The sequence below is a fragment of the Protopterus annectens genome, chromosome 16.part0 (genome assembly GCF_019279795.1).
Source record: "Protopterus annectens isolate FY-2018-M chromosome 16.part0, PAN1.0, whole genome shotgun sequence".
NCBI classification, from domain to species: Eukaryota; Metazoa; Chordata; order Ceratodontiformes; family Protopteridae; genus Protopterus; species Protopterus annectens.
Window position 1 is genome coordinate 381,500,145 of NC_056750.1, and position 18,338 is coordinate 381,518,482.

Sequence of the window (18,338 nt, forward strand, 5' to 3'; positions counted from 1 at the left end):
ACTCTATCACCTGAGTCGGAGCAAGAGAGGATTTGTCCATACTGATCGTGATGCCCAGCTGGGGAGCAAGCCGGAGGAAGTAGTCCCTGGCTGAGCAGAGTAGATGCTTTGTCGGGGCGGTCAGGAGCCAGTCGTCCAGGTACGGAAAGACCTGCATTCCCCTGGAGTCTCTGGTGGGCCGCTATCACTGCTAATACTTTGGTAAACACCCTGGGGGCTGTGGTGAGACTAAAGGGAAGGACCCTGAACTGGTAGTGACTGGCTCCCAGCCGGAAGCAGAGGAACCTCCTGGATCGTCTGTCCATTAGGATGTGGTAGTACGCATCCTTGAGGTCTATTGAGCACATCCAGTCGTTCTCCCGCAATAGGGGGAAGATGGATTGAAGAGTGACCAACCGGAATTTTTCTTTGGTTACTGACAGGTTCAAACAGGAGAGGTCGAGGATGGGCCTTAGGTCCCTCGTCTTTTTTGGCACCAGAAAGAACTTGGAGTAAAAACCTAATCCGAACTGGTCTGGGGGGACAGGTTGGATGGCTCTTTTTACTAGTAGCTGCTGGATCTCTGCAGCTGCTACCTCCCTCTGATCGGGTGGTACATCGGGGAGGTTTCTGACTTTGGGGACATGGAACAAGGGAATTTGGTAACCTCTGGATATGATATGAAGCACCCAGCGATCTGATGTGATGGACACCCAAGCTGCCAGGTGCCTCGAGAAACGCCCCCAGACTGCCTCCAGAGTGGAGCAGTCGGGCAACCCCTCAGGGTTGCTGCGTGGGTCGATCAGAGAAGGTTTCTCTGGACCCAAAATTCTTCTGGCCCCCTCTGCGTCTAGGGCGGCATCCTCCCTGTCCTCCTCTACCACGGCAGGACTGGTTGTCCGGAGCAGGCTGGGAATGTTGCGATTTCTGGAACCACATCGTTTTCTGTCCCTTTTAGTTCTTGGAGAAGGACCTCTGAGGAGCAGAAAAGCGGACTCCGACGGCAGACAACGTCTTCCCGTCCTTTTCGCTCTAGACTAAAGTCTCGCGAACGGTCTTGCCAAATAAGGCAGAACCATCAAAAGGGGCATTCGCAAATGACGCCTTGAAGGGTTCCGCGAAGTCACAATGATGGAGCCAGGCCTGGCGTCTCATGACTAGGCCGGCTCCGCTGGCTCTAGCAGCTCCCTCTGTGGCATGGGAAAAAAGCCACATAGAGGTATTCGATATAGATCTTAGAGTGGCCATGCGAATGGAGTACAATTGTTTGTCCTCCACCGACATGGACTCCGGGGGGAAGCAGCGTACTCTTTGATAAGGTCTCGCTGCATCCTAATAATGTGTGCCATGTAGTTCAGGGACCTTACTGAGAAGGTCGCTGAACTAAAAACCTGCTTCCCCAGGTGATCCATCGAGCGGGACACTTTGCTCGGTGGATGGACCGAGGGGCTCTCCTGAGCTAATTCCCTCTTGGTGGCTGCCGCCATCAACGTGGCATCTACGGGGGGAACCCTTGCTCCAGTGGGGTCTCTCTGAAGGGGGGCTCAAAATCTTATCGGGGTGCTTGGGAACTGGCTCCACAGTGTCTGGCTCCTTCTATGCCCTGGTGGTAATAAGGTCCACCAGAGGGTCGGCCGGAGGGGACACCCAAGAGGTAGACGGGCCTGCTTTGAATGCCTCCAGGAACACAGACTCATCGGAGGAAGCCTAGAGGGCAGACCCCCCCCCGATCCTGAGCATTTCCATGATGTCTCTGAAGGAGACATCCTCGGGGGGTGACCTTGGGGAGCCTTCCCCTTCATCCAAGTCCGTGTCTTCTGTTAAGGACTCGGGGGAGTCCACGTGCCTCCTTTTACACTTCCACTTATGAGGAACCTCCTCGGGGGGGCTGTCCGAGGAGGTCTCACCAGCAACGTCTCGTTCCAGGGGAACGACCTGAGACATCGAAGCAGGCTGTCCCTGTGGCCGGGTGATGGAAGCCTGACTCAGCCGAGAAGGAGTGCAGGATGGAGCCGAAGCAAGGGCCGGGGGTCTGGATGCGCTCAACAGTGCCCTCTCCACTGCATCGAAGGCCGAGGGAGAGTCATTCTCTCTGGGATCCGAGAGCTGACTCCCACTCAGATCCGATGGTGGGATCGGAACCGGCGCCGAGACCATCGGATCCGAAGGACCCGTGTGCTCCAACCTGGACGGAGCCGAAGGCACACTGAATCCCTCTGATCCGAAGCTCGGACCACGGCTCTGAGAGCTCGGTTCCGACAAGGATGGACCCAACAGACTCGATGGCAAAGTCGGCACCGAAGCACCAAATACTGTCGGTGCCGACCCACCCCCGGCTCCAATGCTGCCCAGCTCCAGACGCTCCGAACCCGGGAAGCGGGTCGGAGAAGGAGCTATCGGGGCAAAAAAGGGTGTTGAGCTCCCCCCCAAAGGGGGGGAGGCAGGAGCACTCCCATCTGCAGCTGGGCCTGGATGAACCTTTGCATCATCCGGTCCAAGTCCGCATCCGATAGGCTATAGGTAAGATCTCGACGAGGCCACTGAGGCGGGCCGGGAGTGCCGCCTCGATGACCTCGACGGAGATCGGGTCTCCTCCTCCTCGGGTCCCAGAGAGAAGCACGGGGATCGGATCCGAGGAGGAGGGGACCTGGAAGCCGTGGAGGGAGAAGCCCGCTTAGCCGGGGGGGCCGAAGCGGAGGCCTCGGCCTGCTGCTTGTGGTGCTTCTCTCTCCTTTTCTCCCTCCTGGCCTCCCTCTCCTCCGGCGCCGTAGTGGGAGTTTGAGTCCCGGCCAGGGGGGGGGGGGGGTCAGGAGTGGCAGCCACCGAGGACTGGGGTGGTGCCACGGGAGGGAGGTCAAGCCGAATCTGGGGCAAAAGTCCCGCCAGAATCAGCTTCGACCTACGATCTTTCAGTGCCCTGGGGTTGAACGCCGCACAGATAGTACACCCAGAGGAGAGGTGTTCAACCCCAAGGCACTGAACACACCGAGTGTGGCCATCCGCCGGTGAAAGCTTATGGCCACACTCGGTGCATTTGGAAAAAATAGGTTTTGGGGCCTCCGACATGACACTATAAAAAAAATTTAACTCACTCACTCAAGGCCCCAAACACACAGTGACTCACACACACACTACGCACCAGCGAAGGAAGGGGAGGAATTACACTAAAATTAAACTAGAGAAGGACTAAAAGAGGGAACCTAACCACACACAAACTTTTTAACAATAAATCTGTCAAGAAATTGCAGCAAAAGAGGAAAATACAAAGCACTTATCTGACCCAACTAGGAGCTCAAGAATCTAGCAGCTTTCTCTAAGAGCGGCAAACTAGATCTGAGGTCAGTCAGGGTTGGCAGGGGATTATGGGTAAGGGGAGGAGCTAGGAGCTCGGATCTTAAAGCTATGTATAAGTTGCCGGCTCGGATCCGAGATCGGATCCAAGACCCAAAGGTTGCTGACAAATGAAGTACCTACTTCACATGTGATCTTATAGAAAAGTACAAGAATATGCTTACGAGTGATAAAAACATGCTTGCAGCTTCTTCCAGCATGAATGTTGATAGTATGCAGCACACTACGGTTGACATTTGGACCCATCAGAATCACAGTTTCTTTGGTGTCACCACCCACTGGATCAACTGTGAGACGCGTCAAAGAAAGTCAGCTGCTTTGTCATGCTGCGGATTACAGAGGAGGCATACATATGATCTCATGGGATCAACTCTGGAGCATTCCCATCAAGTACAAGATAGCTCAAAGGTGTGCGCAACAATTACTGACAATGGCAGCAATTTTGTAAAGACTTTCACTGACTTCTCGGAATATGAGAGATCTGAGACTACAAGCATTCTGTCCCAACTTGAGGATGATGATGGTGAAGTGATTTTCAAGAGTGTGACAGCCGTGCTGAGTCAGTCAAGGCAAAGCGAGAACACCTATTCACTGCCTCCCCATCTGAGATGTGCAGCACACACATTGAAACTAGTTGCCGTGCAAGATGCTGAATTTGCTTATAATGATGCACAGTATAAAAAGATCATAAAAAGCACCATTGCCAAATGCTGTGCTGCTTAGAACAAGGCTAGTCGCAGCACCCAAGCTGTTGAGGTGGCTTGAAATAAGTGTGATCTGGCATTGATTATTCCCAATGTGACATGATTCCACTTTCTACGCAATGGAGAGAATTCACCTCATTGAAACTCGGGATAAAGGCTTGCTGAATGAGATCTGTGAACAGATTGGAATTGCCATCTTCGGGCCTGCAGAAATTACCTTTGTTGCTGAGTTTGTGCAAGCAAAATATCCTGCAGTCAGATCAGAAAAGCTTCATAGGAATCCTGATCCCCACCATTACGCACCTGAAAAACAAGTTGTCTGAAGCCAGGCAGTCTGTGAAGCTTGTTGTGCCACTAGGTGATGCTCTTCTTAAAGGCACTGAGGCTCGGTTCAATCACCTTCTGGAGTGTGAAGAGCTCATTCTGGCTAGCATAGTACATCCACAGTTCCGTTTGTGATGGATGGACAGTGAGGAGCAGAAATTCAGGGGCAAGGCTCTGCTCCTTGATGCCATGCAGAAACTGGATGATCCTGCACATGGGTCATCTGAAGCTTCTGCATTAACTGCCGAAGACAGCTTCTTCAGCTTCAAAGAGTCGACGCCAGCCAATGTCAGAATATCTTCTCAGATGGACATGCATCTGGCTGACCCTTCCAGACAAATATCTTCTCTCAACAATTACCCTATAGTCAAGAAGATATTTCTGAAAACTAATACAGCTCTGCCAGCTAGTGCACCTGTTGAACACCTATTCAGTCTTGGTGGACAAGTACTGACCGCAAGAAGAAATAGACTCATCGACGAACACTTTGAAAAGTTGCTCCTTCTTCAAGCCAACAGAAATGTGTAGTAATTGTGAATAGTTATATAAAGTGATATTTTGGTTGATGTTGTGTTAACAATCTCGTTAGACGTATATGACATTTTCTGTAAGCATTTTTGCATCCTCAGCATTAGTTTTAGCAGACTAGCCTAATGTACATTGTTGAAAATTTGATGGGTTGTAACTTGTTATGGGTCTTCTATTGCTGGCTGTGCGTACTTTGGTTTAAGTATTAAATTGTGACTCTCTGACTACAAAGACTACTCTGCGGGACTTTTTAAACTGTAAAATGCTATTCACCGTTATTGTAACACTGTGTATACAACTTAAATACACTCGTATTCATGTGCAGTAAGCATGTATTCCTCATACACAAGTACAATGTGAGTAAATCTGAATATGAGTATTGATAAACTATACTTATGTAAAAGTAACTCAACAGTAACTAGTTACTTTAGATAGTAACTAGTAATAGTAATATATTACTTTTTTAGAAAAGTAATAAATAATATTAACATATTACTTTCACTTAATAGCAACTAGTAATAGTAACTTATTAATTTTATAAGTAACTAGCACAACACTGACTGAAAGGCATAATAATGTGGTAAGACTGTTGCATTGGGATTTGTGCAAACATTATAATACTGAAGTAGCTGAAAAACATTGAAAACATGGGCCACAAGGTATTAAAGAAAATGGTGTTTATATTACATGGGATCACCCATTACCAACAGTTCAAAAACTAGATGCAAGAAAATCAGATATAGTAGTCCATGAAAAGAAGACAAAAGTAGCATTGATCATTGAAATTGCTACACCCAGTCACTTACGTACAGAGAGATACAAATGTTACCGATACATGCAACTCTGTATGAACTGGAGGAGGAGTCAATACTGGGCACATTGCTGGTGCTGTGAAGAGCACATCTGGCTAACAAAGACTGAAACAATATTAATTTCATGAACTTTAATCATACTTTGACTTAGGAATGCACTCCATTTTCATCATGGTATTAGAAACCCAAAAGACCTGGAGAAATTAAAAAAGGAGTAAAGCAGAAAACTGATAATGGGATCAGACACACAAATTCTTAAGAAAAGACTGAAGTCTGAATGAATAGGAATGCGAGAAGCACTTTTTTTTAAATCTAATGTTACCAGGAAACTTGAATGAAAAAGAAGAGTTAATCGGGCAATGAAATGACACAAGGTTGAATGTGGGCACTATCACAAACTGGATTAAGAAAGATCCAGAACTAGTCCCCAAAGCATTTTCTTTCTTTCTTTGGCACTAAAAAAATCCTTGAATAAAACAGTTTTCCACAGTGTGGAAGGGGGGACTGGTTCTATCTTTCCCTGGGACAGCATATGATAGACAGGTGGAAACGAGAGACCTGGTCTGGATGATGAGAAATTACCTCCTGGAAAGGAGGAATTTCCTTCCACTGCCATCTGTAACCTTGATGAACAGAACCCATTTATCTGAAACCATCTGTGGCTAAAGAGAAAAGTGGAGATTGAGACTTTCTGGAAGAAAAAAGGAGATGCCAGGGTGGGATGAGGGGAACAAAACCACTCAAAATAGCCATTCTGCTTTATTGGAATGTCCTTGATTTTGGGAGTTTCCAGAATTCTTCTTGGGACCCCTTTGTCATTTCTTCTTAAACATCTGTTTATCTACATTTTGCTGAGACTGATTATTTTGTTTCAGACCAAAACCGGATGGGAAGTTAGAGAATCCTTTGGAAAATCTGGAAAAGGAGGGATGAAAAACTTTGGGAGAATCCCTGAATCAGCTTACACCTTTCATCACACTTTTTGATCACCTCTGCAGCGGAAAGGCCAAAAACTAGTTCAGAAAATTTAAAATCTCATTTAACATCATCTGGGTGGTTCTGAAAATGCAGCCTTGCAAACCGCTGTAAAACAGTCGCAGTGCCATACACACACTGTATACAGTGAGTGGTGACAAACAATAGAAGAAGTTAAACTATGTAAAAAATATGTAAATCAGATGTTTCCTCACAAGAAGAAACTGCATATATTCCTAATACTTTCACTATAAGTCAGGACAAATCTTAACATACAAGTCTGACAATTCAAAGTTCTGAAAAATCAAAGTTGCAGAAGTGTACACTTTTTTCCCCATGCTTATCAATAATTCTCCAATCCTTATCAGAAACGGTGTTTAGCAGAAGGATTAACTAAAGCTACAGGTGCTGGGTCAGATTTGGGTAAGTGTATAAAAATAAAGGACTGAGGAATCTTATACATCCTATATGCCATTTTAGGGGGCAACTGGCTGACTTGTCAGGAAAACAGCAGAAAGTTAACACACACATCCTCCAAAGCTGACAGAACTGGAGGAATGGGAGTAGGTTGTGGAAGTTCAACTTACAGTATTTTCTCAAGGACTGATAAACCTCAGTGTCCTCCCACTGAAAACACCAACACATTCTAGAAATTGTCTCATAGAAAGAGAACCCCCCACAGGGAGAGTTTAGAAGCTGAGTTCTTATCTTTGTCTTAATCAGAAATCTGAAGAGAAAACCTTGTATTTGTCCCTTCATCCTTCTGTCCATAGTCAGAATCTTTAATCTCTTCAGGAAAGAAGGTATCCCTTTTCCTAGAAATTACTATACAAGAATGGTCAACAGCCTAAATTAAACCATTAGTCAGACCGAGTAACATGCTCTTGTCTAAGGAAATTTGAGGAGGAGCAGATACATGTTTAGCTTTCCTTTTCTTTTTGACAGGAAAGACCAGCAGTATTATTAATGACAGCAGCAGCATATTCCCCAGAAATGGGTACAACATTCTGACGAAACAGAGAAGCCTTTCCTGTTCCCTCTCCCAGGACCAATAGAAGTGGCTTTCCCTTGCCCACTAAGAGGACGCCAACAGCTGCAGAGGATGTGGCTAATTTGCTAGGTTGTTGTGATGGCAGAGGCTGTTTGCTCAACCTTTTCTTTTTTCTTTTTGTGGCTGGAAGAAGGATTGATCATCATGGGACTGAGATTATTCCATGGTCAGGATAAAAATGGTGCCTCTTTCCCAGGCAAAACAAGCAGCAAATGCTGGTAAAAATAAAGTATTTAAAAGTCACAGGAAAACGCATTAAAAGGCACATTTAAACACTTTACCAGTCTCCTAAAAAGTAAAACAAACAATTTCTCTAGAGAAAATGTTTTTCCATTTACTTTAAATAACTTTTAAACTGACAAGAAAAAAAAGCACTCCGGTTTAAAATTACAATACTGCCTCATTTAAGTCATTTAAAAAACAAACTCTAAACTTTAAAATGACTTTCATGAAGAGGAAAGTATCAATAGTAAGCAAAATTATTAAATGGAAGGTCTTCCCCCAAGGGGGCTTATCTGTCCAGCAAAGGAACAGCACAAGCTGACCATCAATCCTCGAAAGCCTCAGAGGAGTGTACTCTTCGGTGGCAGTAAAGCTGCGAAGGGCTTGGCAGCCAAACTTGTCTTTTAGTATACTCAGGTTTGGCAGCCAAACTTGTCTTTTAGTATACTCAGCTTGAACTGCCTGACAGTATGGGCATATTGATGGTGCCCTAAAGCTTTGGAAGCTGCCAGGCTGTTGCATCCTTGGTAAGATAGAATACATATAGCTAAGGCAATCAATATAATGAACATCTACTTTATTGTGTATGGTTCTTATTCACATTCTCTGTTACCTGCCACGATTGCCAATCCTAAAAATAAAACAGTCCAATTCTCACAAATGCAACATAATCTAGCTTCAGAATGCTGTCATATTATACTTACACCCTAATTATGCTGCAGTATCATACTATCAGAATACTTCTAATTTTGTCCAGCCCTGCAGCTGGGAAAAGTGAGACAAAGTGGTTTGCAAAGATTCATAACAATTGTAAAAGGTTACAGAACTTTGTGCTCTAACCACAAGCCTGAAATACCATACAGGTAGGCAATGTACATTTTGGAAACTAGCTTTTGTATCTGTTTTGTACCCCTGCATTACCAGGCTATAATTCATACCACACCTTTCGGCCACCTAACCTGGACCGAAACACTAAAGGCGGAGGCGTGTCCATGTTCATTAAGGATATCAACACCTCCAGGCTAGTTGCTCAGCATAATGCATCTTTTAGTTATGTACTTACCATAACTTTAGATGTATGGGATCCATCTCGCCTACATTCTCTACAGATGGGTTCGGAGCCGATCCTCGGCTCCGACTCGGCCACTATACAATAGAACGCAGTCTCTTATTGGCTGAGTTACCTCATATCCCAGGATGCACCACTACCACTTCCCCAGATCTTGTTTGTCCGCACTCATGCTCACAGAAACATACTATTGTTATAACATTCTCAGGTCTTCAAGAGAGGAAAGAAGTTCAATTTCGGATCGTCCGGTCTCTCCTGGTCTACGAGGCAGGGGAAGGAGGGTGGTTGTTAGGAATGGGTAGATGGATCCCATACATCTAAAGTTATGGTAAGTACATAACTAAAAGATGTAATGTGATCCTATCTTGCCTACATTCTCTACAGATGGGACAGTGTCCCTAGCACCTAATTCCTGGGTGGCTCACTGGAAAACACTCCTGTGAACTGTGGAACCGAAGGAAGCTCGACCCCTGGATGCCACATCTAATTTGTAGTGAGAAATAAAGGTGTGTGAAGATGACCATGTGGCAGCCGCACAAATGTCACTAATAGAGAGCTTGGAATGAAAAGCTGTCGAAGTGGCCATAGCCCTAGTAGAATGAGCTTTCACTGGAACTATAAGTTCCTTATTTGAGATGAGATAAATATGATTGATACAGTCCCTGATCCACTTGGCAATAGTGACTTTTGTGACTGCTTTGCCTAATCTATTATCCGAAAAGGACACAAACAGTTGATCTGATTTTCGTGCTTTGTGTGTCCTATCCAAATAGAAACGTAATTGTCTGTGTGTACATCCAAGCTGTGAAAAGTATATTCAGCTCTATTCGAATACTTAGGGAAGAAGACCGGTAGTTCTAGTGATTGTTGTAAACAAAAGTTAGAACAAACCTTTGGTATAAAAGATGGGTTTGGTCTAAGAGATACTCTATCCTTGTGAAATACCAAGTATGGTGGTTTAACACATAGGGCTTGAAGTTCTGAAACTCGTCTGGCTGATGTAATAGCAACTAGAAGGGCAGTTTTCCAAGAAAGGAATTTTAGATCACAGGTTGCTGCCGGCTCAAAGGGAGATGAGGTTAAAGCACCTAATACCACGTTAAGGTCCCACGGAGGTGCAGGTTGAGATATAGGGGGTCATAGAAGCCAAGCTCCTTTAATAAAGGCTTTGCACAACTTGTTGCTCATTAAAGGAGGTTCCACACACTCATGAAAATTGGAAATAGCCGCCAATTGCACTTTGATGGTAGACACTGAGCAACCTTGGTTGAACAGGGAAGCTAAAAACTTCAGTACTTCTGACACCGAGGCTGTCATCGGGTCTAATCCTCTGAGTTGGGCCCAAATAGCAAACCTCTTCCATTTATTGCTATATATCTTTTCGAGAAGTCTTGTGGGCCGAAGACAAGATGTGCATGACTTCAAGGGCGAAAGAATGGCTCCTAACTATGGTTGGAAGAGGAGTAGCCAGGCTGCTAACTTCAATGAATGGAGGGACTGATGGAGCTGTCCTGACTGATGCGTCAAAGGTCGGAACTTGGTCCAGGAACCAAGGACCCTCCAATGCATATTTGTGGAAGAAAGGGGAACCAGACTTGTCGAGGCCAGTATGGGGCGATTAATATCATTTGCTTCCCAAGCGAATCGCCTTCTGAATCACCTTGGGAGAAGGGGAACCGGTGGAAAGGCATATATAGCAGACCGGAGGGCCAAACGTGGACTAGAGCTGCCTTGGGGATCTCCCAGAACTGGGGTGAGAGTGAAAAGTGCTGGCATTTGGCGCTGAGGGGACTTGTAAGAGATCGCAACAAGGAATTCCCCATCTCGTGAAAATCTGCACTACCACTCTGTCGCTCAAGGACCACCGTGAGGGAGAGAATAGTTCTGCTCAGTCTGTCAGCTATCACGCTGGATTTCCGGAATGTGCTTTGCCACTAGGAAACGCTTGGTAGCAATTGCCCAATCCCATAATTTCATGGCTTCTCTGCAAAGGGTAGGACCTGGTCCCTCCTTGCTTGTTTAAGTACCAGACTACCGACATGTTGTCGGAGTGAATGGCAATCGTATTCTGGGGAGGTGATCGTGCAGTGCTTGCAACGCTAAAAGCACCGCCCTCATCTCAGAATATTGATGTGAGGGCTCTCGTCAGTGCCACGCCTTGGACCGACCTGTCCAGATAATGTCCCCCACCCTGTCTGGGAGGCGCCCATAGTCAACGTGGCAGAGGGGAGTGGGGGGAAAAGGGTCGCCTAGATTCAGGTTGGAGGAGAGAAGCCACCAAAGATCCTGTTTGCACGTCTGTGATCAATATGTGGTGACTGAGGGGAAGGTCTTGATAAGACCACTGGACTGATAGAGCCACTGGAGTATCCTCATGTGCAACCTTGCCAAGGGGACCAGAAGAATGGTGGCTGCCATGGAGCCCAACAGCTGTAGGACCATTCTCGCTGGAGCACACGCCTGAGGAGCAATGCCTGAACCTGAAGCTGGAGGCGTGGCTATCCCTTTCTGCAAGAGATAGGCTGCATCTGCCTTGAGTCTATTTCACACCAATAAACAGAATGCAGCTGAGATGGCAGCAATACAGATTTTTGACCAATTGAAGGTGATTCCTAAGGGAGTTTACCCCTGGTGTATTAGTGGCTGCTAGGTTTCCAAGGTAGATGCCTGGAGGTGGCAGTTAGGGCTTGGTCGTCTAGGTATGAAAACACCTGGGAATCCTAGACTTCTCAGGTGAGCAGTCACCACATGGCATTACACTGGGGGTGCTGTGGTGAGACCAAAGGGCAGTGCTTTCGAGAACTGAAATGACTGTCTCCCTAGGCTGGAAAGCGTAAGTGTCTCCTAGAGGCGCCTGATCTATCAGATGTGATGGTAAGAGCGGTCTTTGCAAGTTCTATGGGCACATCAAACACCTTTCTCCAAAGCGGAAGGAATGGATTGCAAAGTGACCATCGAGATTTGGACTTTTCACAAATGGGGTTTAGTTTGCTGAGATCCAAAATGGGTCTCCAAGTCCCGGTCTTTTGGCACCAAGAATCTTGAGTAAGTCCTGATCCGGCCTGGTCTGGGGACAGGTTGGATGACCCCTTTTGAAGCAGCTTTGATATTTCGTTGGCTGCATAGTCCCGTTGACTGGGTGGCGGGTCGGGATTCTTTGGACTGGTGGAGGGTTGAGAAAAGGGAATGGGTAACCTCCGGCGATGATTGAAGCACCCATTGGTCCTGAGTAATATTTTCCCAGGCCTTTAGGTGTCTCGAAAAGCAACCCCGACTGGCTCGGGCACTGCAGTCGGGTACTCAGGGATGCTGGAAGGAGGAGGAACCCGCAGAAAGGACTACGCGGTCTCCAGTGTTTAGGGGCCTCCATGCGCCTCTGGGGCCCGGCGTCTCCCTGAAAAATTTCCCCCTCCTCTGCCTCTAGAAATTTATACCTTTCGTGAGTAAGGCTTTTTGAGACTTACGGAACCACATTTCCTCCTCTTGAGCCTTGGGATAAGGTCTGAAGGGAGTGGAAAACCAGGCTCCTACGGCAGTTAAAGTCTTCCTCCTGTTACTTGGCCCAGTCAATGTGTCCTTTACCTTGGGTCCAAACAGTGAGGACCCATCAAAGGCGTCGGCAAGGGAAGACTTAAGGCCTCTGCCAAAGTATTTAGAGGCGTAGCCGGAAGCTTGTCTCCGTAGAGCAACACCTGTTCCGCCCGCTCTGCTACTCAACCCGACGCGCGCAAGAAATGAGCCTCATGGGCAGGTTAGATAATGAAGACAGGGTAGCCAACTGGGAGTTAACGTCTGGGTCAGCTGCTCAGGTACCAAGTTACCGAGAGGGTATCGAATGCTCATGATCAGATCCCTCTGGCAGTCTGGTGAAATGTGTCCAGGTAATTCAGAGACCTTAATGTAAAGGCAGCAGAGAATGCAGCTTGCATTACTGATCATGCTCCTAGACTCTTTATTAGGAGAGGGCGTCAGCCTCTGCACATCTTGTTGTTGGGTGGCAGATGCCACCCACCATATAGCATCTACAGCCGCATACGCCGATGAAAGTTCTTATCCGGGGGCGAAGAAAGGAATTTATTGAGGCGAGCTGGCACGGTTCAACAGAATCCGGGTGTTCCCGCCCTTGAGATCAAAATCAGAAGCTCGCCGAGGCGGGGAACCTGAGGAAGCGGAGGGCTGAGCCCCGAAGGCCTTGAGGTAAACCGACTCCTCAGCAGAAGGGGGTTTGGACTGCCAGTCGCCTCACTGCTTGAGGATCTCTAAGATGTCTGCAAAGGAGACATCTTCCGAGGACGACTTTGGGGACCCGTCCGCATCATCGAGGTCGGTATCCGAGGTGAGAGACTCATCAGGGGAGTCTACGTGTTTCCTCTTACACTGTTTCTTCCTGGGAGGTTCCTCTGAAAGCGTGTCGGAGGGACCTCCAGGAAGAAGGGAACCCCCAATGGGGGTAACCTCAGGCCCAGGGGCCCCGCTGTCGTGTCGGAGACAGGGGATTGCAAAGGCGCCAGTCTCCATGCCCAGGAAGGTGGTGGTGAAATGGTCGGCGGCCACAGAGGATTTGGCCAATGCACTCCTCATGGCATCGAAGGCTGGACCCCCAGAGTCCTGGGATGGTTCAACCCCCGAGGCCACAACGGCAGTCGGAACCCCTGCAGCAAACGCACCGAGAGGGAGGCTGGGAACCGAAAGGATCGGGCCCGAAGCGTCCCCCCCCCGGGGCCGACAGAGGAGGTCCGTGTACCGAACCCCGACCCGAGGGACGGGGTTGGAGTTAGAGTCGGAACTGACCCGATAACCTCCACCGGTTCCACCAACACCGACTCCAATGGCGCCGAACTGGGCTGGAGCCGAGATCAACTTTGCAAAGACTGGAGACTGAAAAAGCCTTTGAAGCACCCTAAGTCCGAATCGGACATCCTCGATGACTGAGAAGAGACCGACCGGGTCCGAGTCGACTTCTCCGCCGGCTCCGAAAGACTGGGGACCGCCCAGAAGGCTTCGCGAGAAGTACATTGCCGAGGGAGACTCCACTACAACTGCACTCTCTCGATGACTTCGCACCCGGGAAGAGTCTGAGCGGGCAACCCCATCGGTTCGGGCAGTGGAGCCGATGAAGGTGACTCGCCTCGACGCCGAGTTCGACCCGAAACCAGAGGAGTCGGCTGGAGACATCGAGGCAGACCGCTCCGCCTCGGCTCTGAAGTCCGTGGAGCTGACGGAGAAGCCTGCCGAGACTTTTTTGCTGCCGGATCCGAAGGGCTGGTCAGAGCCGAAGACTTTTTCTTCTTCGAAGGCGAAGAAGAAGATAGGCTTCTTCAAAGGAAGGGTATTAAGCCCTTTCAAGATCAACTTATTTTTCCTCTCTTGGAGGGCGAGAGGAAAAAGCGTGGCAAACGCTACAGGACTCCTGAAGATGCTTCGGACCCAAACAATAGACACATAAAGAATGGTCATCTGTAATAGACATTTTATAACTACATTTAGAACACTTTTTAAAACCTGATGGTCTATGCTCTTTAGACATGGTTATATAAACAATAAACACCGACTATCAAAAAACAAAGTTGGCACACAGACAACCTAGACTCTAACTAAAACGCCTAGGGTAGGGCTAGGCCCCTCTGACTTAAACGGGACCGTTAATTACCACAAAAAAAACACAATTTACCACAAGAAAATATCAAAAACCAATCACAATAACAACAAATAGCTGTTAAAACAGCTTTTGGGTAAGTTTTGACCAAAATTCAGACAGAAAAATTTCTGACTAAAGATACTTAGCTCAGCCAAGTCCGAGACCACGTCTATGCTGAAAAGCGGCAAACGAGATCTGGGGAAGTGGTAGTGGTGCATCCTGGGACATGAGGTAACTCAGCCAATAAGAGACTGCGTTCTATTGTATAGCGGCCGAGTCGGAGCCGAGGATCGGCTCCGAACCCATCTGTAGAGAATGTAGGCGAGATAGGATCACATTACATCCAAGATTATCCAAGTGCAACTAACTCTGGGCAAGACCGCAATCCAAATTGTAGCTTGCTACAGATCCCCCACCATGCCCCAGGATTCCCACTTTTCATTTCTTAATACACTGGAAAATATTAGGGTATAACCTAACACCCTAATAATGGGCGACTTCAACTACCCTACCATTAACTGGGAAAATTACTCGTGTACCAACTCTTGTGCTCAACATTTTCTGGAATTCATAAATTCCAATGCCATGGATCAACTTATCCACACCCCCACCAGGGGCAGCAATATCCTAGACCTGGTTATTACCAACATGGGCAACCGGTGCTCCACACCAGAGGTCAGTTCCTCGTTGGTCAAATCCGACCATAAGCTAATCACCCTAGACATCCACATCCCACACCCCCACCCCCCATTAGGGAAACCACAGTAAAAAATTTCTCCAAAGCCAACTTCACGTTTCTTAAGACATAAGTGGCAAACTTCACGACACCCATGCTGACGGACAATAGAGGTATGACTGCTGAATCCTACACAAATGCACTTTATAAGCACTTACATAAGTGCATGGATCGTGCAATCCCTAACAGAACCAAGATGCTATCCTCCAAAAAAAGTAAGCTAATCTGGTGGTCCCCTGCCATAAACAAACTCTACAACAGAAGAAAGAAACTGTTGCAAAAAAGAATAAAATCCCATGATTGGAGAAACTCCCTGGTCAGCTTCAGTAAGAAGCTGAGATCCCTCATAAAATCCTCCAAAGCTAGTTATGAAAACAAAATTGTCACTGACTCTAAAGACAACCACAAAGCATTCTATAGCTATGTCAAGAATCTCAATGGCAACACTCAGATCTGCTCTGAGTTACAGCACTATGGCACTAAATATGCAGAACCAACAGATATTGCCAACATCCTGGCAGATAGGTTCAGTGCTAACTTTACCCCTCTGTCATCCCCTAAAGGGCCCATCTCTATACCAGAAGAATGCAAAGTTCCTGTAATCACGGCTGCACAGGTAAAAAACACACTATCCAAAGCCAAGAACACAGCATCCATGGGACCTGACGACATCCCAGGCTGTGTTCAACATGAACTACAGAACGAACTAGCACCCCACCTAAGTACCATGTTCAATCATAGCCTCACCTCAGGCTATGTGCCCACTGAATGGCTGGCGACAGTTATCCCACTCCACAAATGGGGAGCCACCACAGACCCGGAAACTACGCCAATTAGCCTAACGAGCCTGGTCTGCAAGGCTATGGAGCGTATCATCATGGAACTTATAAACAATGACATTGGTAATCTCCAAACTCAGGACCCCAAGCAGTTTGAGTTTGTAAAAGGAAGATCATGTCTCCTAAACCTGATAAACTTCTTTGAAGCAGTCACCAAAGCCGTAGATGTGGGTAAGGTGGTTCACACAGCCTATCTAGATCTCGCCACGGCTTTTGACACCATCACCCACTCTGGAATTATAGATAAACTCACTAAACTAGGTATAAATCCCTATGTCACAAGATGGGTTGCCAGCTGGCTCACTGACAGAACCCACACTGTGAAAGCAGCAGACTCCAAATCCAGCTTCAGACCAGTGACAAGTGGAGTACCACATGGTTCAGTCCTGGGTCCTCTCCTGTTTGGTATCTACATCTCTGAAGTACAGGCCAACACAGAAGGTCTTTGGCTAATGAAGTTCGCAGATGACTGCAAACCAGGAGCCATAATCAAAACTCCAAAAGATGTGGACATCCTACAAAAGGGCCTTGCTGAGACAGATGCCTGGTGTCAAAGCCATGGCCTCAAGCTCAATGCCAAAAAGTGTATGGTCATTCCTTTTGGTAAAAACTCAGTACCCATGAACTACCACATAGGTGGTAGTCTACTTAACACCGAAAGTGTGATGAGACCTTGGGACACAGATGGACAGTAGTCTCGCCTTTGATAATCACATCGCCACAGTAGTCTGGAAATCCTTCTATGTGGCACACCTCATCACAAAAGGTTTCTCATTCAGGAAAAAAGGAGGTCATTGTTCCCTACTGCCACTCATTAGACCCATTATAGAGTACAATGCCCCTTTTGGTATGTACCTCACAAGACATCTACAACAACTGGAAAGGCCACAGAAATACCTCACAAAGAGGATTACCGGTCTCAAAGAGATGCCCTATGCAGACAGTCTCAAAGAACAGCAGCTTTACTCCGTTGCATATCGCCTACTCAGAGGCAATCTCTGCCTAACACACAAAGCTATGTCAAACCCAGAGCTTTTAGACATGCTCCACTTAAAGAAATCCCAATCCCTACGAGCTACACGCTCTAGGGACCTAAACCTCGTCACCACAATAAACAGAACATACTCTGGAACAAACTACCTATCTATATCAAACAAAGCTCCTCATTAGCACTGTTCAAGAAAAATCTTGATGAGTGGATGGGAGATAGGAAATTCACCCCGGGGGATCACTTCTGTGGCTCTGCTCGACAGTGGCACAGGAAGATAATTTTCTTGGGTGGCAAAAGCCAGGGTACCTTTGGCTAGGCTTATATAGGCCCTAGGGCCAATAGCTAGTACCTACCTATGAACCATATGGAATAAAAAAAACAAACATTGCTTATTGTTTCATTTTCAATTTAAAAATGTTAAATTTAATTTTTCTAAATTAGACTGAGAGGTTTATGTTGTAGCAAAGGGGGTTACCAAATATCCGACAAAAATAGGTCAGATGAAGTATGCATCACTGGGTAAATCTATAACTGACTCAAAAGCAATGGTTTGTTTATTTCATTTTTTTCAATGTTACTACATACCCTGTGTTGTGAAATTGCATCCTCCAACTGCTTAAGTTCCGCTGTGGCTCTCAGAACTTGCTGTTCAGCTTTTCCTATTTCTTCCTGTATTTGTGTTAACCTTTGCTGTGCTAGAAGAAATAAATATGCCATGAATTATAATTCAGATATCTCGTATAGACTGTAGTAACTAACTACCCAAACAAAGAGCCAAGATTAAGGCTTTACATAAGAAACATTTGAAACTAAAAGGTAACACCTAACAAATGCATCTTCTGAGGGACACAACACAGGTTAACCTCCCTTCAAAACGCACATGGTAGTGGTCTAAGCAGAAGATCTGAATTCGAAAATGCACTCAATTCAACAGAGTTCTAAACCTGAGAAATCTCCCTTTCCAAGAAATGCAGTGATCTGACGGTTAATTTTTATTAGCAGAAGGGGTACATAGAGAGTCTTTGCTCACTAAAAAACTTGTGAAATCTCATTCAGTGTTGTACAGATTCTGAACAACATTCACTATCTCATCAGTGCACCAAAGCACATAACAGGCCT

The 18,338-nt window shown here is 46.7% G+C and overlaps 1 protein-coding gene across 1 annotated transcript in view; it reads right to left on the minus strand.

The window, feature by feature from the left end:
• CNTRL (centriolin) overlaps nucleotides 1-18,338 on the minus strand; it is a 4,034,091-nt gene that overhangs the window by 3,013,434 nt on the left and 1,002,319 nt on the right. Inside the window, 1 exon segment of the mRNA XM_044058259.1 lies at nucleotides 17,805-17,914. Within this exon segment, the coding sequence (XP_043914194.1) occupies nucleotides 17,805-17,914 (110 nt within the window).